The sequence below is a fragment of the Quercus robur genome, chromosome 7, assembly GCF_932294415.1.
Source record: "Quercus robur chromosome 7, dhQueRobu3.1, whole genome shotgun sequence".
NCBI classification, from domain to species: domain Eukaryota; kingdom Viridiplantae; phylum Streptophyta; class Magnoliopsida; order Fagales; family Fagaceae; genus Quercus; species Quercus robur.
In genome coordinates, this window is record NC_065540.1 from 41,336,763 (window position 1) to 41,358,062 (window position 21,300).

General features: G+C 36.8%; 2 protein-coding genes across 2 annotated transcripts; both read left to right on the forward strand.

Annotated features, from left to right (window-relative positions):
• Positions 1 to 239: 239 nt before the first annotated feature.
• Positions 240 to 7,120, forward strand: LOC126693471 (uncharacterized). Its single transcript, XM_050389459.1, has 4 exons — positions 240 to 420; positions 6,166 to 6,330; positions 6,468 to 6,741; positions 6,857 to 7,120. Exons 2-4 carry the CDS (start codon positions 6,181 to 6,183, stop codon positions 6,955 to 6,957), a joined length of 525 nt encoding a protein of 174 aa, XP_050245416.1. The 5' UTR covers positions 240 to 420; positions 6,166 to 6,180; the 3' UTR covers positions 6,958 to 7,120.
• Positions 7,121 to 7,246: 126 nt separating this feature from the next.
• Positions 7,247 to 14,051, forward strand: LOC126693473 (uncharacterized). The gene is made up of 2 exons (XM_050389461.1): positions 7,247 to 13,218; positions 13,324 to 14,051. The coding sequence occupies exon 1, from the start codon at positions 11,720 to 11,722 to the stop codon at positions 12,689 to 12,691; it is 972 nt and encodes a 323-aa protein (XP_050245418.1). The 5' UTR covers positions 7,247 to 11,719; the 3' UTR covers positions 12,692 to 13,218; positions 13,324 to 14,051.
• The last annotated feature ends 7,249 nt before the right edge of the window (positions 14,052 to 21,300 follow it).

Here is a 21,300-nt window from a genome sequence, read left to right on the forward strand (position 1 = left end):
ATAGTTTCTCTTACTGAAGTAAAGTAAGCCTTGGATGAGAACCATAATTGGGCCCGTCGGGATAAATTGATCAAGCCCAAAGTTGATGGATCACCCATGGTCATTATTATTATTTTTTATTTTGTTAAAAATAGATTTTTTTTTTTTTTTTTCTTTTGGAAAACCTAAAAATATACTTTAAAACCTGTGAAGCCTCCAGGAAAGAACGCGAAGAAAAAAAAAAAAAAAAAAACAAACAAAAAAACTTATAAACACCATTCAAGTGGTGCGATAACTTAAAATCTTCAAGCGGTACACTTATTCAGCCAAACACACAAACACAAATAGAGAATCCCTCCCTCAATTGTTTCAACTACCATTCCTTCACTACAACAGCAAACTATTTAGAAACCTTCTCTGCAACAACAAACTATTTAGAAGGTGAGCATGCTTTTTTTTCTATTCAATTACCATTCACATTTGTCTATAACTGCCCACAGATCATTTTCCCTCTATTGAATTTAATTTTCTAGGGTTCTTCTTTTATCTCTATTGAAAAAACATATGAGTTCTAATTTTCTCCTTTTTTTTTTCTTCATTTAGGAGATTTTTGTTAGGTTTTCACTTTCTTTTCCGATTTTTGTTAGGAGATTTTTGTTAGGTTTTCACTTTTCTTTTCTAAATAGTATAGATTTGTTGATCGTTTTCCTTAAACTAAAATTATGGTTTCCCTAGAATTATTTACTGCATATTAAATTCTATTTTGCTGCATTACTCAATAAGTATTAGGTTTGGCTACTTCTTTCACTAATTTTCCATTTATTTTTTCAATTTCATGAGATCTTTTTGTTCGATTGTTGTATTGATTAAATATTGTTTTTGTTTTACAGATTTTTATTATGTAAATCAAACTGAAACATTGAAATAGCCTTTTTTTTTTCTCTCTGTTTACGTCATCTTTATTTTTTTATTTTTTGATGCAAAAACCAAGATTTCATTCAGTATGTGAAAAAGCAATTACATCGTGGATAAGAGCTTGCTCAATGAAGCAAGGGTTCTCTTCAATCCATGTACTAAAATCAGCAATTCCTTTAGCATGTTTGGCTAATAAGTGTGTTGGACTATTTCCTTGTCACCTTACATGGGAGAATTCGACTCGCCTAAAATCACTACACAGTGTGTTCACACCTACAATAATGGGTTCCACAGAGGATGGTGGGCTTGATATTTCATAGAGTGCATTGTAGCTAGTAATGGAGTCCCATTCCAAGACCAGCTCTTGAATTCCAATGTCTCTTGCGAATAGAAGTCCTGCCTCAAAAGCTTTAGCTTCTGCCTCTAATGCTCCCAAAGGTGCCATAATCTTCTTACTTAGAGCTGCCTCCACCCGTCCTTCCTCATCTCGAATAATTACGTCGATACCCACTACACCCTGTGGTGAGAAAACGGCTTCATCGACATTAACCTTAAACATCGGAGTTCATGGTGGTGTCCAGAAGCTCCTCAACTACGGCCTTGGCCTTGGTTCGCTTGGTAACACTGTTGCAGCTGTAAACTCCGCCAGGTACGTTGCTGCCCATCGGATTATTTTGCTCCCTGTTTTCCATTTCCCTCCATTCCTTACCTCATTTCCATTACACCAAAGTGCCCAAGCTATGGTGACAATCCGAGCAAGTTTGTCTTCCTCCACCTTATCGACCATTACCAACTGCCATAAAAAATCATGGAAAGACACGCACTCCTCTCCACCCGTTGGTGCAACAACCTTTGAATATGCCCAAGTGTCCTTTGCTTTTTTACAACTCCACAATACATGCCCCATCGTCTCCACCTCAATGCAACACTCTTCACAGATGCCATGTTGTACTACTTTTCTTTTCATGAGATTTGCCTTTGTGGGCAAAATCTCCTTGCAAACTCTCCACACAAAGTGCCTCAGTTTGTGCGGCACTGATAGGCTCCATATTCTCCTCCAAAATTGTCGCACTTGACTATTGTCTGAGCTGGTCCCCACGGTCTCAGGTTTGTTGAGGTTTACAACTAGGGAGTAGGCGCTGCGCACACTAAAGAGTCCATTTGAAGATGCTGCCCAAATTATCTTGTCACTTGGGCACCAAGCACTTAATGGCAAACCCTTGATTACCTCTGCCTCATGTGGATAAAACAAAGCATCAATAACCTCAGAATTCCAACTATCAGATTCAGGCTTTATCAATTCACACACCTTGTGTACGGGTCCAAGAATAACCTTCGTGAGCAGACTTTATGTGTGGGTGCCGTAGGTAGCCATTTATCCTCCCAAATCTTTATGTCCCTACCATTACCCACTCTCCACCTCAAACCCTCACGTACGATTGGTTGAGAAGCCAAAATACTCCGCCAAGTATATGATGGATTGTTGCCAATAGTAGCATGGATGAAGTCAGAGTGTGGAAAGTATCTAGCCTTGAGTACTTGGTAGACAAGGGAATTGGGCTTAGTTTGGAGTCTCCATCCTTGTTTTGCAAGAAGAGCCATGTTGAATTGCTGAATTTTCTTGAAACCCATACCACCACAAGACTTAGGCTCGCATAACTTGTCCCAACTTAACCACGCTATTTTATTTTCGTCATTCTTTTGCCCCCACCAGAAGTTCCGGATCATGCTTGTCAAATCTTCACAAAGGGAGTCGGGTAATTTGAAACAGCTCATTGTATAGGTCGGAATAGCTTGCACCACTGCTTTGATAAGGATTTCTTTTCCAGCTTTGGATAGCATCTTCTCTTTCCACCTCGCCAATTTCTTTCCAAGTTTCTCCTTGATGCTTCTGAAAGTGTTCTGTTTGTTTCTCCCTACCAGAGAGGGTAAGCCAAGGTACCGCTCATGTTGTTTGATGACTTGTGCCCCAAACCTGATTTTAATCTCCTCTTGGACCTCACTAGGAGTGCTCTTGCTAAAAAATAGTGAAGTTTTTGCCTGATTCAACCGTTGGCCAGAAGCTTGCTCATATATATGTAGAATACGTTGAAGTGAGTTGCATTCTGATAAAGAGGTCTTGCAGAATATCAAGCTGTCATCTGCAAAAAACAAGTGGGAGAGTTTTGGTCCTCCCCTACAAATAGCTATTCCCTCCATGTTTCCATCTGCTACTGCCTTTTTTATCAATGCTGACAAACTTTCTACACACAAGAGAAAGAGATAAGGTGATAGAGGGTCTCCTTGACGGATCCCCCTAGTTGGTATAATATGTCCTCTTGGACTCCCATTGATCCTTATAGCATAGGTTATAGTTGTTACACATTTCATAATTAACCTCCTCCATTTTCCATCAAAACCCAAATTTTCTATTATTTTATCTAGACACTCCTACTCCACCCTATCATAAGCCTTGCTCATATCAAGCTTAAGTGCCATCTCCCCCACTCTCCCTCCTTTTTTCTGACTAATATGGTGCATGGCCTCAAAAGTAACAATAACATTATCAGTGATAAGCCTACCATTTACAAAGGCACTTTGAGTATTACTAATTATTGTAGGGAGAATCTTTTTTAGTCTATTAGCTATTGCCTTTGAAGCAATTTTATATACTACGTTACATAAGCTAATAGGTCTAAAATCAATCACTAGTTTAGGATCATTAATCGTTGGGATCAAGACAATGTGTGTTTCATTAAAATTGGGAGGAAAAACACCAAGATTAAGGAAGTCAAGTACCGTTTTTGTCACCACATCACCACTTATTGGCCAAAAGTGCTGGAAAAATAGAGGAGGCATGCCATCCGGGCCTGGGGCTTTTTGTGGGTGCATTTGCTTTAATGCTTGCTCCACCTCCCTTGTTGTGAAATCACTTGTGAGCATATGGTTCATTGATGGTGATACTTTCGTCTCCACTACCTCTAGTATTTCATTGAAATTTGTCGGGCTGCTAGTGGTGAATAAATTTTTGTAGTAATCCACCACAGTTTCTTCAATAATCTGCTCCTCTTCTTGCCACACTCCATTTGAATCCATCAAACCTTCAATCAAGTTTTTCTTGTACCTTGCCGAAGCTTTGGTGTGAAAAAACCTTGTGTTCCTATCCCCTTCTTGGAACCATGTAAGTCTAGATCTTTGGCGCCACATTGCATCCTCCTTATCAAGCCAACCATTCAGCTCTATTCTTGTATTTCGCATAAGCTATACAATGTCCGGTGTTGTGGGTTGAAGTTCTATCCACTCAAGGTGCTTTTGCAAGTTAGAAATCTTCCTATTAACATGACCAAAATCTGTTTTATTCCATCCCTCCAATCTGGTCTAGCATATCTCCATGCATTTTCCAAGTGTGTACTCTGCTCCCAAAGATAGACCCTCCTCCCAAGCAGCTTGCACCACCCCTTCACACCGTTGATCCTTTAGCCACATCGCTTCAAACCTAAACATTTTCTTTTGCCTTCTTTTATGGGATTTTTTCACCATTCGTAGAGCCAACGGGGAGTGGTTAGAAGCCGAAGAAGTGAGGTGAAACAATTGGCTGTAGGGAAGAGAGCCAACCACTCTGGAGTTGCCAAAGCCCTATCCAGCCGTTCTCGAATCTGTGAGCCATCCACCTTCTGGTATATCCATGTGAATTTTGGACCAATGTAGTCAACTTCTCTGAAACCACAGAAAATGATTGTATCTAAGAAATTCTGCATCTGTTGTCTCGGCCTAGTGCTGCCTCCCTCCCTTTCCGACCAGCTAGTCAACTCATTAAAATCTCCTATTGTTAGCCACGGCAAGTTTGATGTTCCTTTCAGGTGCTTTAGCTTGGACCAAGATTCGGGTCTCTTCCTTGTATCTGGATTGCCATAGAATCCAATGAGGTGCCACTTCCCTACTCCAACTCCTCCATCTACCACAGCATCAATATGTGTTTGAGAGAAAGTTTGGACATCCACAATTGTATCTTCCTTCCACAACAAAGCTAATCCGCCACTCTTACCATTACTTGGCACGATAAAACCATGCTTGAGCTTGCATCTTTCTTGAACATTCTTCATCCAATCAGTGTTCGATTTTGTCTCCATTAAGAAGACGATTGTGGGCTCTTCTTTTTTAACAACCTTTTCCAAGGCTTTAATTGTCTGGAGGTTCCCAAGCCCCCGGCAATTCCAACTTAAGAGCGTCATTGAGCCCGGCGAGGTTGTTCAACAACCTCCGCCACTTCAAGTTGGGTGATCGTGACATCACAAAGAGTTTCTGTTTCCATCTCCATTCTTCTCTTTTTACCCGAGTCCTCTGTTTCATCATGTTGGAGAGAACTACATTTACGTTTAGGACCATAGGGCTGATTTGGATACTTCCTCACGTCAGCATTTACCTCTATTTGCCTCTGTAATTTTTGTTTGGTGGTACGTGCCAGACTTTTTGTATTTTTACTCCTACCTCGTGCCTTGTTTGTCGTAGTATTACCATTACCCACATGCGGCTGCTCTCCACTGCCAGCTGTGAAATTAATAATTGGGTTGAACGTTGCATCAATTGCGCCTGTGATAATTCCCTCCTCAATTCTAGCCTTCTCCCCAACGTCTGTATTATTAGGCTTAACTACAGGTGCTTTATACTCCAAATTAATTCTTTCCATCTCTGAATATTGTCCTGGTTGGCTTGTATTATGGTCCATTGTAACCGCTTCAGAGTTGATAGTGCAATCAATGCCCCCATTTAATGCGCCATGATTCTGAGATTGGCTGAGCGAAATATCACTGCCAACGTGGTCCACGCCGTCAGCAACTCCGCCACCATGTTCCTCAGTTTCCATGTGTGTTTGCTCCGGACTGTCCACCAGCTCCACCATGTTTATGGTTCCTATCACATCTCTTACTGCTTCAGGCCTGCCCCTTAATGACTCAATATTGTATTGCGTGGCTGTCATCTTTATTTTGATTCAATTAAAACTTTATTTTGGATTAAATTGACAATTATAATTATTATGACCCAAATAATTTATTCCCCTTTTTTTCCAGTGGCCAAATAGATGGTCACAGAATGTTAACATTGTTTTTATTGTTGAACCTGCCATATTAATATTATACATAAAGAAATATTGAATGGTTTGTGCAGATGTAATACATACTGTTCATTATTTTGAAGCTGTCAATAATATAAGTTAGATTGTCACTTATGTTGCAAATGATAGATTTTACTCCATAATTATATATAAATTTTTCTGATGTTTAAATTGTGCAGATAATACAAATTCAAATGAATATGGAGTACACAACTTTGAAGCAGATATCGAGGGACAAAGATAAAACAAAAGTGAAAGTTAGAGTTTTACGAATGTGGGATGCAATTAATATAGCAAACAACCATGATTTGATTAGCCTCGATATGATATTGGTTGACAAAGAGGTAAATTCATAATTGATTTCCTTTTAGAATAATTTTTACTAATATTATTTTACTAAAACTTGCAGCCAGTTAATGTAAATTGGTTGTTATTTACTGCTCCTATTGATTTAGGGATAATTCATTTGAAATGTTTGTAGGGAACATTGATACATGCAAGCATCAGAAAGAACCTTGCTCAAAGTTATCATCCACAACTAAATGAAGGGAGCATATATACAATTACAAATTTCTTAGTTGAAGAAAATAGAGGGAACTATTGTCCAGTACATAACAAACTCAAAATACTTTTCAATTCAACAACTTCAGTCTCAAAATTCAGCGGATTTGATCATTCAATACCTCAATCCCAATTTGAATTTGCTGATTATGGAACAATAGCTTCCCGTTGCTATGACACTACTTACTTGACTGGTAATTTTAATTGTTTTACAAGTCAAGCATCTACTTTTACAGAGCTAAAAAAATAATGCAATTCATAACTTAATACTAACTCTTATCTAAAAAAATATATATATGTTCTTACCAGATGTGATAGGCATATTGGACTACATTGGAGCCATCGAGGAGATCAAAACAACAGGGCGTCCAACAAAGATGAGAAACATTCAACTATTGTTAGAAGAGTAAGATATATATACATTTTTTAAAACTTATATGTTATAATTTTAAAATAACTCAAACTTACATATAAACAACTTTAGGAACAAATCAGTTCAAACAACTTTGTGGGGAAATACTACACAACAAATAGATGATGATTTCTACAAAACAAATAAAAGGCCATTCATTGTAATAGTCACTTCAACTATTATGAAAACTTTAAGAGGTAACAATTGATTGAATCATTATTCAAATACATAACATTTATGTATCAATAATGCTAATAAATTTTTACAACTTTTGTGTAGGTGACTATCAACTATCACCCACTTTTGCAACAAAGTTGTATGTCAATTTAGACATTCCAGAAGTTGTAGAAATTAGAAACAAGTAACTACTATTACACTTTTTCTTTTCGAGTGTGTACCTACTTTGTGATACTTCTTAAATAATAGATAGCATAAAGAGTTCTCTTCAAGAGTTCTCTTCACCCAAGAGACCACAACAGAATGGAATAGTGGAATGGAAAAATAGGGTTGTTCAAGAGATGGCTGGTGTCATGCTACATAATTAAAAGATGCTCAAATCCTTTTGGGGAGAAGCGGTTAACACTACTTGTCATACACTCAAACAGGTGTATTTCAGACCTAATTCCAAGAAAACTCCTTATGAACTCTGGAGAGGAAAGAAGTCTGTTGTCAAATACTTCCAGATATTTGGCAGTGATTGTTGCAATCTACGTGATAGGAAGAACCTAGAAAAGTTTGATGCAAAGATTGACAAGGGATACTTTCTGGGATACTCTTCCACTAGTAGAGCATATAGAGTATACAACCTAAGAACTAAAACAATCATGGAGTCTTCAAATGCGGTAATCAATGATGAACTGTGTTGAGAAACTCATTCAGAAAACACTCCTCCGATTCAAGAAAAGACTATGGAGGTTAATGATCCTATTCCTGATGATTATGTTGGGAAGCATAGTGATGAAGAGCTACTGTTGTTGAATGATGCTATTTCAGTACCATCAAGTTTAGAACCATCCACACCGGTTCATGAAACTCAACAAGAACAAAGTGAGCCTAGTCCTTCATCAGAACAAAAAGGTACCTCCACATCTCTGGTCAAAGGTCCATCTTCTACAGTAAAGTTAAATCACCCTGCCACAAACATATTGGGTAATTTGAATGATAACATGAGATTGAAATCCAAAGCCTTGAATGTTGATGAAGCACTTCAAGATGTTGATTGGGTTAATTCTATGCATGAAAAACTTCGTCAATTTGTTCGGAATGATGTGTGGGAATTAGTTCCTAGACCAAAGGGAGTAAATGTGATTGGAACTAAGTGGATTTTCAAGAAAAAGTCAAATGAACATGGTACTGTTATTAGAAACAAATCAAGACTTGTTGCTCAAGGATACAAACAAGTGGAAAAAATTTATTTTGATGAGACTTTTGCACCGGTAGCAAGAGTGGAATCCATTAGGATACTTTTGGCCATAGCAAGTCTTTTGAATTTTAAGTTGTATCAAATGGATGTCAAGAGTGCCTTCTTGAATGGGATGTTGTAAGAAGAGGTGCATGTTGAACAATCAAAGGGTTTTGTTGATCCTCATAGACTGGATGATGTCTACAAGTTGAAGAGAGCCCTCTATGATTTGAAACAAGCTCCCAATCATGGTATGATAAGTTAACTGCATATCTCATTGAGCATGGATTCAAAAGAGGATTTGCAGGTACTATTCTCTTCATATGAAATGATAAGAATTATTTTGTAGTTGCTCAAATTTATGTTGATGATATTGTTTTTGGTGCTACTAATGATTCTCTTGCTCAATCTTTTGCAAATGAAATGAAGAAGATGTTTGAAATGAGTATGGTTGGTGAACTGACTTATTTCTTAGAATTGCAAGTGAAGCAAATGGATTCTGGAATTTACATCAACCAAGCAAAGTATGCTAGAAATCTAGTCAAGAGATTTGGACTTAACAAGGTTGCACATGCTAGAACACCAATGGCTACTAATGCAAAGTTAACCAATGATCCATCAGATAAGTCTGTAGTTGTTACTTTATATAGAAGCATGATTGGTTGTCTTTTATATTTAACTGCAAATTGTCCTAATATTGCCTTCAGTGTTGGTGTATATTCTAGGTTTCAATCTAATTCTAAGATTTCACATTTGAATGCTATTAAAAGAATTATAAAATATGTTAGTGGAACTTGTGATTATAGATTGTTTTATAGCAAAGAGTCAAATTTGTCTCTTGTTGGATTTTCAGACTCAGATTGGACCGACAATGCTGATGATAAGAAAAGCACCACTGGCGGGTGTTTTTATGTAGGAGCCAATCTTGTTGCTTGGATGAGTAAAAAGTAAAATTTTGTCTCTCTGTCTACTGTAGAAGTAGAGTATATTGCTGCTGGAAGTTGTTGTTCATAGCTTCTTTGGATGAAAAAGCTTTTGAGTGATTTTGGAATATCACAAGATACCATGGTTGTCTATTGTGATAATTCTAGTGCTATCAATAACTCTAAGAACCCTGTTAAACACTCTAAAACTAAGCACATAGAGATTAGATATCATTTTATTAAGGATTTGGTTGAAAGAAAGATTATGGCTCTTGAATATATCTTTACTGAACGTCAGAATGCTGGCATCTTCACCAAACCTCTTGATAGAAGTAAGTTTAAAACACTTCATCAAGCAATTGGTGTGATTTTGTGTCCTTAGTCATCTTTGGCTCTCATGGTCCTTGTGCTTCATCTCTCTACTCTTTGTGACCATTCATTTTTCTTTTCTTTTTTTTCTTTGTCTTTAGAATTTGCATTGCATAACATTCATGCATTTCATGATAGGGTGGTTTTTTTTTTTTTTTTTTTAATTTAAAAAAAAGGAGGAAAAGGAAGGGAAAATGTGTTTTGCATTATTTTCTAGGATTTATAATCAAGACTAGTCATATTATCTTTACATAACATGTTTATGTACCTTGTTTAGCATGAATGAGCTTATTTTACTGCATTTTGCTAGTTTTAGCTTTGTAGTACATGTTATGTTGGAGTTGTTTATAATTTTTGATCACATGATCTTGATTTTGAAGTCACATGCTTTTAATTGTAAGGACTAAAAAATCTTAAGAGAAAGACATAAATAACTATCTTACCACTATTTACTAGCCAATCCTGAACATCTTAGTGCATATCATATGATTTTGTACTTGATAAAGTGTAGCACATGCACAAAAAGAACATAAGGTGTAGCCTCAATTTAAATAATAAAATTGGTGTGTACATTATTGGGCTATAATGAATTCAAATTGAAATAAAATTGGTGTGTACATTATGAGGCAATTCAAGAAAATTACACGATTGCAAGCTTGTTTTCTAAGAGATGTGAGAGTTAAATGATATAACTCTTTAGGTGATAGTCACTTTCAAACTTATGTGATGAATTTTGTAGAAATTGTGATTGATCACTATTTACTTATCACCTCACATGTATCTCATACTTTTACTAGTTGCACAAACTACACAAATTATTCTTTGCTAAACTTCGTACATTATATTGTGTGTGATCTTGTTGTGACCATCTAAGATTATAAGTTCCTTGATTTTGATGCAAAACATGTTTTAATGTTTTAATCTTTGAGGACAAATTGATTGAAAATCTTGTTTTTGGAAGATATAGGTTGAATTCAAGTGTTTTTGAAAAACTTTTCATCTCATACTCATGCATTTTATTCATAAAACAATGTGCTTTAAGGAGTTTTTGCATTAAAATGCTTTTTTTTTTTTTCAAAAATCTATTTTTTCTAGATTTTCGATCAATCAAACTTGTTGCTCGACCGATTGAAAATGTGATAAAAATTTTGATTACAATCTGCCTGGCTCGATCAGTGCTCGATTGGTGCTGGATGGATTGAAATTGATTTTCGATTGATCGAATCTAATTTTCAACTGATCGAAAATCAGTCAGAGAGTTTTTTTTTAAAAAAAAGCTTTTCTCACGTGTTCATCACACTGTTCATACTTTTTCAAAAAGTTTTCTCTCTCTTCTTCTTCAACCGATCCCCTTCAAGTTGATTTTTGTCGTTTTCTTCCTAATTTTTCTCAAGGTTTTTTTCTTCAAGTGCCGGTAAGACATTTTTACCCCTTCTTTTTCATTGTATTCACAATTTTCATGCATTTTAGGTGAAATTTTCTGACCTATAGATTTTTGGGGTTTTTGATTTTTGAGTTGGTTTCTTTCAAATTTGATCACTGGGTTTTTGTTCTTAGATGTTGTAAACATGTTTCCCATGCATTAATTTGATTAATTTGGTGATTTGAGGACAATTTGAAATTCTAGGGCTTGAAACTACATGAAGTTGGGGATTTTGTTCAATTGGGCTGTAATGGGTAAAATTGACTTGTATAATTGACTGATTAATTCATTATATGATATTTCCTAACTAGTATGATGGTTAATTGCTTAATTTGGGTTACTTTTTGAAATTGGGTTTTTCAAAATTTGGGGTTTTTGTTCTAAAACTCTATGTTCAAGTCAATTGTTAGTTTCTAAAGTATAATTGAATAGTTTTCATTGCATTAGAGCATGTATCATTTGTTCATTCAGTTCATGCATCATATAGATTGATATTTTCTATTGTGTTTGCTTTCTAACCCTGTCTGATGTAGTCTGCCCTTGTTTTTCTCTCTCTCTCTCTCTCTCTCTCTCTCTCTCTTTCTCTCTCTCTCTCTCTCTCTCTCTCTTTGTTTTTTTGCCATTCTTTCCAACCCTTAACATCATGGTTAGGAAGTCTAGAGCCCATAAAAAAATCTCCACCTCTTCTACCCCTGTTTTCCAGAATGATAGGTTTCTTAGTCCAAAAAATCAGGAAACCTTTGAGAAACTGAATATCTATAAGAAGGTGTGGGCTGAGCGAAAAATGATTTTAGATGAGTTCGATCCTAAGATTCGTAGGAGTTTTGATTGTAGGAGTTGGTTGCCTCTTTTAGATGTAGATCATCCTCCTCAGACTGTTTTGATCAAAGAGTTCTATTTGAACCTCTCTGTTCACTCCACTTCATCCAACATTCAGTTTATGAAGAGTTGGATAAGGGGAGAAGAGTATGTCATTACTCCTCAAGTAGTGGCTTCTGCTCTTGGTGTACCTTTGGTACTACAACCTGTTTATCCTTATGATGAGACCCCTCCTCTTGACGACATCATGTCACTCATCATCGGTACTACCATTCAGTGGGGTACTGATCCTCGTATCATCTCTTATGAGCTTACTGAGCTCAATTTTTTTCGGATTTCATGTCATTCCATTTGGCCTATCTCTCATTTACACACTATTCCCATTGAGAGATGTGCTTTTTTATATGCTCTTGTCACCGATGATTCTATTTGTTTTCCCTCTCTGTTTATTAGCACTTTAGTTGAGGTTTATAGGAGTAGCTTGAAAAGGCATGGTCTTTTCTTTTCGATTTTTATTCATAGGATTTTGTTAGATTTGGGTTTAGAGGATTTTCCTGCATCCGAGCCTGTTCATATCATCACCGCCATAGGTACCACCTTTCTTAAGCAAAGAGCAGCTCAGATGAAAGCTAGCTCTAAACGCCCCAAAGTTGAGTCTTCCACAGGTGATGACTTTCGGCCTCCTCCATCTAGTGATCCATCTGCTGAGGAGATGTTGATCCCATTGCCGCAATTGATCCTCCACATTTTGCTTCAGGTGATGCTTCCATTCGGAGTATGTTGGAATCTGTCATGACCATTTAGGTGGCGCATGGACAAATTTTGGTGGATGTGCTTGCTTAGCTTCAGGCTTTATGTGCGGATTTGGTGAGTGTTCGGCATTCTACTCCGCCTCCACCTTTTGATGATGAGTCTTGATTGTCCTTTGGCAATTCGTCACAAAAAGGGGGAGTATTTATGCATGTTGTGAGGGGGAGATTTTGTGTTTTTCTTGATAGGGGGAGATTTAGATTGTATTTAGGAGATTCATGATGTATTCATTTTTTTTTTTTTTTGGCTCATGATGTATTTGTTTTATTGGTTGTATATGTTAGGGGGAGACATTTATGCTTTATGTTTAGTATTCTTATTGTTTCTTGTTTCACATATGGTACAGTTGATTATTGATTTATATCTATGAGGTTATTCATGATATATTTTTTTGTTGTTGTGTGAAATCAAGAATTTATTTATTTTACTTGTATTTTCCACACATGCATTTATGTGTTTGTTGAGTGTTTCAGGAATATATAGGTTTATTCAATCGTGTTGCTGTCTACACTGGTAACTAATAGATAGTAGTTAGGTTGAATTGTTTTTGGGCATTTTGTTATAATGGGCTGTTTTGTAACTTTGAGCATTTTTGTTTTGTTATGTGTTTTGTCACAGATTGCCAAAGGGGGAGTTTGTTAGGTTCTAAGACTTTAAGATTTAAATGTATTAGAACTTCAATGTGTAATGCTGGCAAACCATGATGAAAACATTTAGTCTAGATTTAGGTTACTCAAAGTGTGGTTATGTGTAAAGTTGGAATCGAGTAATTGCAGGAAATTACTATTCAATTTCTGCAAGGCTCGATCAATCAAAAATTAGACTCGAATTTCCAACTCAGCCCAAGCCCATATGACATGCAGGGTTTTATGTTTTGCTTCAAGTATAAAAGGAAAAACCCTAACCAAGTTTTAGAGGTTGTTGATATGCTGTGTGTGTGAATATCTTGTGAGATCTAGAGGTGTTTACCTTCATACACACTTAGGGTTATCATGGTCAAGATTAATATCCAGAGCTTGGTGATCTCTTCAGTCGCTGTTTCAAAAGTTTAAAGAAAACACAAGTAGGAGTACTTGTGGTTGCTATGGATCAAGGAAAGAAGTAGTTCGTGGACTCGGAGCTGTCACGTGGTCGTGATAGTAAGTTTTCTACTTGAGGTAACAATAGGATGTTAGTGGCTAAGTCGCTATTGTAAAAACTTCAATTCTTTCATGGTGGATTTGTTTTACCTTGAGGATAGCTAGGTTAAATCCCCTCCAAGTTTTTTATCGGTTTGGTTTTCCTAGGTTATCATATCGTTGTGTTCTTTATTTTCCACATTGTTTACATAATATGATTTATTTGTGTTAACCTAGATTTGAATAATTTACCTCAGTAATCACTTGGTTAAATAACTAGGTTAAACAACTTGTGTTCTAAGGGATCTAAAAAGTACAAATTTATTAATCCTTGATAAGGAGGGTATAAAAAAACCTTGAACCAATTAGTTAGAACTTGTGAGATTTCAATTAACATTTTCTCTAGATCATGTGTTGATGCTAAGTTATGTCTGTCTTTTAGAAGAACACCTATACATTAACATCATTATATGAACAACTAACCATCCACCCCCTTCCCTATTTTAAGTTGATTGTTTTCTAATTTATAAAATGATCATGTGCATTGCGCAGGTTAAACACTAGCATATATAAAAGCAGAGACCTCATGTGCGAAAGCATAAGGTTCTACCAAGTGGCGCATTGTATGACTTTTTTTTTTTTTTCATTTGGACTTCCTCCTCATCTAAATTTAGTATTTATATCAAATGGTTAAGTAATGACATATGCATTTATTTTGATGCATTAATAAAATTCAAAGAATTTGTATACATTCATTATTTGAAATATTTTTGATAAATACGGATGGATCTAAAAAGTCATGGGAAAAATAGGAATTAAGAAAACTTTTCAATTTTATGCATAAGACTAACTTCAATGCAAAATCACAAGAGTCAGATTCAATAAATATTGAGTAATATGATTATTTGTCTCTACATTTGTCAAATATAAATCCCCATTTCTTTTGGACTTAAAAATCAAACTTCCATAATTTCTCTCACAATATCTTTGGTTCCCTTCTTGAGAGGTATGTTAACTTCCTAAATAATATGTTCGTCTTTAATATTTTGTTTAGATTTTATGTATTTGTTTTTACTGATGTAGCTTTGTAATGTGGTTAGGATGGTTTTTCAATATTATGTGCCAATTTAGATTTTGGGTTTTCTGTATGATGCATATACTTGGTAAGGATTTGTAGTATATTTGGTGTTTTGGTTGCTTTTAGTTTAATAAAAATTTGGAGGTTAAATTATGATATTATTGCGTCACTATGGCATTATTGTTTCTATTGTTGTATTCTAGCAATTTTTATAGCTAATTGATTAAGATATCATTCTTTCAATTTTCACCCTTTTATAATTAAGGTCTTAGAATTCATACTTTTGTTTAATTAAAATATTAATGGGCCTTAATTTTATCTCATATCAATTATGAAACTAAAGAAAAACTACTTTCACTGACATAAAAATTATAGGTGTTGATATAGTAGAGATAGAGACTTTAGCGGCGTGAGAAATATAGAAATTAATATTATAAAATCTATATATAAAGCATAAATCATACAAGAAAGACACCTATGAACCACTAGGTTTGTAGGTGACAATGTGAACATAATATGGTAACATTTGTTGGTTGCATGAACTACAAGAATTTTTCTCCAATTTATTTAGTTTCAATTTTGTTTTACTAGAAAACTTCATAGTTTAATTATGACAAACAATAATAGTATTCATGAAATCAATGGATTATAAATAATTTTTTACTAAATTTATTAAAATGCACCCGTGGGATATCCACTAGTTGCTACCAATTTTAAAGACCAAGAAGAGGATCTCAATCAACTATATAGAATATTATTTTTCTTTTCTTTTTTCTTGAACAAACCGTGTTTTTATTGTAGGGAATTTAACCAAAAATCCCAACCTGTGAGAAACAAAACAAATAGAGAAAACACACGTCAAAGAAAATAATCACACGCACAAGACAATATTTACGTGGTTCGGCAATTTGCCTACGTCCACGGAGTTGCAGGGATTTCACTATTATCAGGGAAAATACAATAGTGCACAAGAACACTCTCAAGAAACCCAAATCCCAATTACACCCTAGCACTCTCTCACAGAAAAATAAGAATAGAAGCTGACTGCCTCTCTTTTCTCTATTTTTCTCTCATGCGGCTTGCTCACTAGGTTAATTAGGATTTCTCTCTCTTTTTAATCTCACGGCTGCATATAATAAAGCACATATATATATATATATATATATATGTTACTTTATGAAAGTCGGCTGAGTAAACTTTCCTATTACAAATAGGATTTGGTCAATAGTGACCGACGTGGGCTTGTGGCAATTCAAGCCACACGGCCCACTTCAACAAATCTCCACCTTGACTTGAATTAATCAAGCTACACGAGCAAACTCCTCCATCAGCTCCACCTTAGCCCTTAAGGGCTCACAAGCTGCAAACATCAGCCACAATCCTCCATAACACAATCCCTCATCCCTGTAACTCATCCTCCTGTCCTCAAGCTAGAAGACCAATTGAAGCTGCGCACAGCTTCAACTTCTCAATAGTGACACCCTTAGTCAACATGTCTGCCGGGTTCTTAGATCCACAAATCTTCTCAAGCATTACCAGTTTATCTTCAACAAGGTAACGGATAAAGTGGTATTTTGTTTGTATGTGCTTCGACTTTGAATGAAAAGCTGAATTTTTGGCAAGAAAGATTGCACTCTGACTGTCACTGTGTAGAATGCCCATCTTCTGCTTCTTACCCAATTCATCTAAGAAACCATGTAACCAAATCATCTCCTTTCCAGCTTCAGTTGCTGCAACATACTCAGCTTCTGTAGTAGACAAAGTAACAATCTTCTGTAGATTTGAAGCCCATGATATAGCTGTACCACCCAGAGTGAAAACAAACCCAGTAGTACTCTTTCTACTATCAATATCACCAGCAAAATCAGCATCTACATAACCCTGCAGTTTCAAACTTGCACCTGTGAAGCAAAGACATGTATCTGATGAACCCTTCAGATATCTCAGAATCCACTTGACTGCCTCCCAATGCTGCTTTCCAGGCCTACTCATGAATCTACTCACAACTCCCACTGCATGTGCAATGTCTGGCCTTGTACACACCATAGCATACATCAAGCTGCCAATAGCTGAGGCATAGGGCACCTTGCTCATGTGGTCCCTTTCTTCTTCTGTCTTCGGTGATTGTTCTTTGCTTAGTTTGAAATGACTACCCAAGGGTGTGCTCACTGGTTTGGCTTCATTCATGTTGAACCTGCTGAGAACTTTCTTCACATACTCTGACTGTGAAAGCTTCAATGTACCATTAGCCTTGTCTCTAATGATTCTCATACCAAGGATTTGCTTTGCAGCTCCCAAATCCTTCATTGCAAACTGTTTGGACAATTGCTTCTTCAGATTATTAATCTCCTCAATGCTAGACCCTGCAATAAGCATATCATCCACATACAACAGTAATATGATGTAAGAATTGTCAAAAAACTTAACATAGCAACAGTGATCAGCTTCACATCTCTTGAACCCAATTCTGTGCATAAAACTGTCAAATTTCTTGTACCACTGTCTAGGAGCTTGTTTTAGGCCATACAAGCTCTTTCTCAGTTTGCAGACTAGATTCTCTTGTCCTTGAGTAATGAACCCTTCTGGCTGAATCATGTAAAGGTCTTCCTCTAAGTCACCATGAAGGAATGCTGTCTTCATATCTAACTGCTCAAGATGTAAGTTTTCTGCAGCCACCATTCCCAGTATTAGTCTGATTGTTGACATCTTCACAACTGGAGAAAATATCTCTGTGTAGTCAATGCCTTCCTTCTGCTGGAACCCTTTAACAACTAATCTGGCCTTGTAACGTTTGCTACCATCATGTTCATTCTTTATTCAGTATACCCACTTGTTGTGCAAAGCCTTCTTTCCTACTGGCAATTCAGTCAGTTCCCATGTTTGATTCCCCAACAAGGAATCCATCTCATCCTTCATGGCTAACTCCCACTTGCTTGAGTTTTCATCTTGCAAGGCTTCATCATAACACTCTGGCTCACCACCATCAGTCAACAGGAGATAATTTAAAGTGGGTGAATAACGCTGTGGAGGTCTAATGTTCCTGGAAGATCTGCGGACTTCAGCTACAGGTGTACTCAGATCTACCTGTGAATTTACATTCTCTTTATCTTCTTCACCCCTTTTCTGGACAGTACCTTCAGTCAATTCATCTAAGTTGACAAACTCAGATTTCTTTTGATCTATCCCTGTAATATCTGACACTACAGTTGACCTGTCCTTGTACATAACCTGTTCATTAAATATCACATTTCTACTTCTGATGATTTTCCTGTTTTGTTCATCCCAAAACCTATAGCCAAATTTCTCATCACCATAGCCAATGAAAAAACATATTTTAGACTTTGCATCAAGTTTACTACGAGCATCAGAATCAATATGAACATAAGAAACACAACCAAAAACTTTTAAGTGTGAAAACTTTACCTCTTTACCGCTCCAAACCTCCTCAGGAAGTCTGAATTCCATGGGAACTGAAGGTCCTCGGTTTATCAGGTAAGCTGCAGTGCTAACAGCATCAGCCCAAAAAGTTTTTGGTAGTCCAGCATGCAACCTCATACTCCTAGCACGCTCATTGAGAGTTCTATTCATGCGCTCAGCCACACCATTCTGCTGTGGTGTCCCAGGAATGGTTTTCTCCATCTTAATTCCCTGTGCAGCACAATACTCACTGAACCCTCCATCTATGTACTCTCCTCCATTATCTGACCTCAAACATTTTACTTTTAAACCTGTTTCTGTCTCAACCATGACCTTCCACTTCTTAAAGGTTTCAAATACATCTGATTTATTTTTCAGAAAATAAACCCATACCTTTCTACTTGAGTCATCAATGAAAGTGATGTAGTACCTTGAACCTCCAAGGGATGCAACCGGAGAAGGTCCCCACAAATCAGTGTGTACTAACTCCAATTTTTCAGCCTTCGGTGTCCTGCCAGTTTTCAAGAAGCTCACCTTTTTCTGCTTTCTTAAGATGCAACTTTCACACATGTCAAAATCAATGGACTTCAATTCTGGTAGTTTTCCTTTTGACAACAGCATCTTCATCCCTTTCTCACTCATATGACCAAGTCTGCGGTGCCATAGGCTTGTATTAGTACTTGCATCAGCAACTGCAATTGTGTCTCTTGGACTTGAGGTCATGTACAGAGTACCAGTCTTCTTTCCACGAGCCAATACCCTAGCTCCCTTTGTAACCTTCCAAGTACCACCAACAAATAGTATGGCATGTCCTTCATCATCAAGTTGTCCAACAGAAATCAGATTCCTCCTCAGGTCAGGAATATGTCGAATCTTCTCCAGTAACCAAACAGGCCCATTGGGCAACAATATTCGAACATCTCCCATACCCACAACATCCAAGGCTGAACCATCAGCCAAATACACCTTACCAAAATCACCTGCAACATAATTATGTATGATTTCTCGGTGTGGAATGGTATGAAACGAAGCTCCTGAATCCAAAACCCAATCATCAAGTGGACTGTCTACTGCAAGAAGTAATGCATCCTGTACCTCTTCTGTTACAGCATTAGCTGAATCATCTTCATTCTTCTTCTTAGGACTTTTGCATTGATTCCTAAAGTGACCTGTTTTCCCACAATTCCAGCATTGTACTTGTTGGCCTGATCTAGATTTACTTCTGTTCCGATTAGAATTTCTGGATTTTGATCTGCCCCGATTTGAATTTCTGTTATTACCTCTGCCTCTTGTCTCAAGGTTTAGGGCAGAACCAGATCCTGAGGATTCACCTGCATCTCTTCTGTGAATCTCCTCAGCCAGAATTAAATCTCGTATATCATTGTACTTGAGTTTTTCCTTTCCTGTAGAATTGCTTACTGCCATCCTCATTGCCTCCCAACTGTTTGGCAAAGAAGCCAAGACGATCAGAGCACGAATCTCATCATCAAAATCAATTTCTACAGACGACAATTGATTTGTGATAGTATTAAATTCATTCAGATGTTGTGCTACTGATGCATTCTCTGCCATCTTCAGATTGAACAGTTTCTTCATCAAGTGCACCTTATTGTTTGCTGACGGCTTTTCATACATACCAGACAAAGCTTTCATTAGATCTGCTGTGGTCTTCTCCTTTACAACATTGTGTGCAACAGACCTAGACAGAGTTAACCTGATAACTCCTAGTACCTGTCTGTCAAGAAGAGCCCATTCCTCAGCCTTCATAGCCTCAGGTTTTTCCCCTAGAAGCGGTTGATGCAATTTCCTCCCATAAAGGTAATCCTCAATCTGCATCCTCCAATACGCGAAGTCTATGCCATCAAACTTTTCTATTCCAGACGCCTTTCCTGCTTCCTCTGCCATTGCTCTCACTTAAACCTAACCCTAGGCTCTGATACCAGTTGTAGGGAATTTAACCAAAAATCCCAACCTGTGAGAAACAAAACAAATAGAGAAAACACACGTCAAAGAAAATAATCACACACACAAGACAATATTTACGTGGTTCGGCAATTTGCCTACGTCCACGGAGTTGCAGGGATTTCACTATTATCAGGGAAAATACAATAGTGCACAAGAACACTCTCAAGAAACCCAAATCCCAATTACACCTTAGCACTCTCTCACAGAAAAATAAGAATAGAAGCTGACTGCCTCTCTTTTCTCTATTTTTCTCTCATGCGGCTTGCTCACTAGGTTAATTAGGATTTCTCTCTTTTTAATCTCACGGCTGCATATAATAAAGCACATATATATATATATATATATATGTTACTTTATGAAAGTCGGCTGAGTAAACTTTCCTATTACAAATAGGATTTGGTCAATAGTGACCGACGTGGGCTTGTGGCAATTCAAGCCACACGGCCCACTTCAACATTTATGTCCTTTTTTTTCCTTCCTAACACTCAGGTTGTAGCCAAAGAGCTTACGCTAATCTAGTTGTGCATGACTTTGAGTCACATTCTAGCATGTGCATAGCAATATTAACACAAGGGAATGGGAAAGAAAGGACAGCAATGAAGATAAAAAAATTGTTCTAAACTTGATTTGCATAGAATGACAAAATCCCCAATAGCACCCATGTTCAACCCGAGATGATTTTTAAAAAAGATTGTAACTTAGCCATCATCTGCGTTTTCTTATTCTAATTAATTCAGAGAATCTGGACTTGTCCCACTTTGTAAAAGTAAGCTCTTTAGAGCATCCATAGCAGTGGAGTCAAATTTTTAGCTTTTTAGCACCACAAAAAGTCACTTTATCTATTTTACTTTCTTACATCCAACAGTAGCGGTTTTATTTTAGCTTTTAACACAATAAAATAATATAAATATTACAACAAAATCATATTTCATTCAACCACCAAAACATAACCACAATCAAAAGTAGTGTGAACATATGGTGGACATTGGGAGAGACACGGAGAGGTAGGGAGGAGAG

Bases quoted from the DNA above. Each gene is read 5' to 3' on its own strand.
- LOC126693471 (XM_050389459.1), top strand. From the start codon at position 6,181: ATGAATATGGAGTACACAACTTTGAAGCAGATATCGAGGGACAAAGAT. The intron at 6,331-6,467 runs GTAAATTCATAA...AAATGTTTGTAG, and splicing joins TGATATTGGTTGACAAAGAG to GGAACATTGATACATGCAAG. The intron at 6,742-6,856 runs GTAATTTTAATT...TGTTCTTACCAG, and splicing joins TGACACTACTTACTTGACTG to ATGTGATAGGCATATTGGAC.
- LOC126693473 (XM_050389461.1), top strand. From the start codon at position 11,720: ATGGTTAGGAAGTCTAGAGCCCATAAAAAAATCTCCACCTCTTCTACC.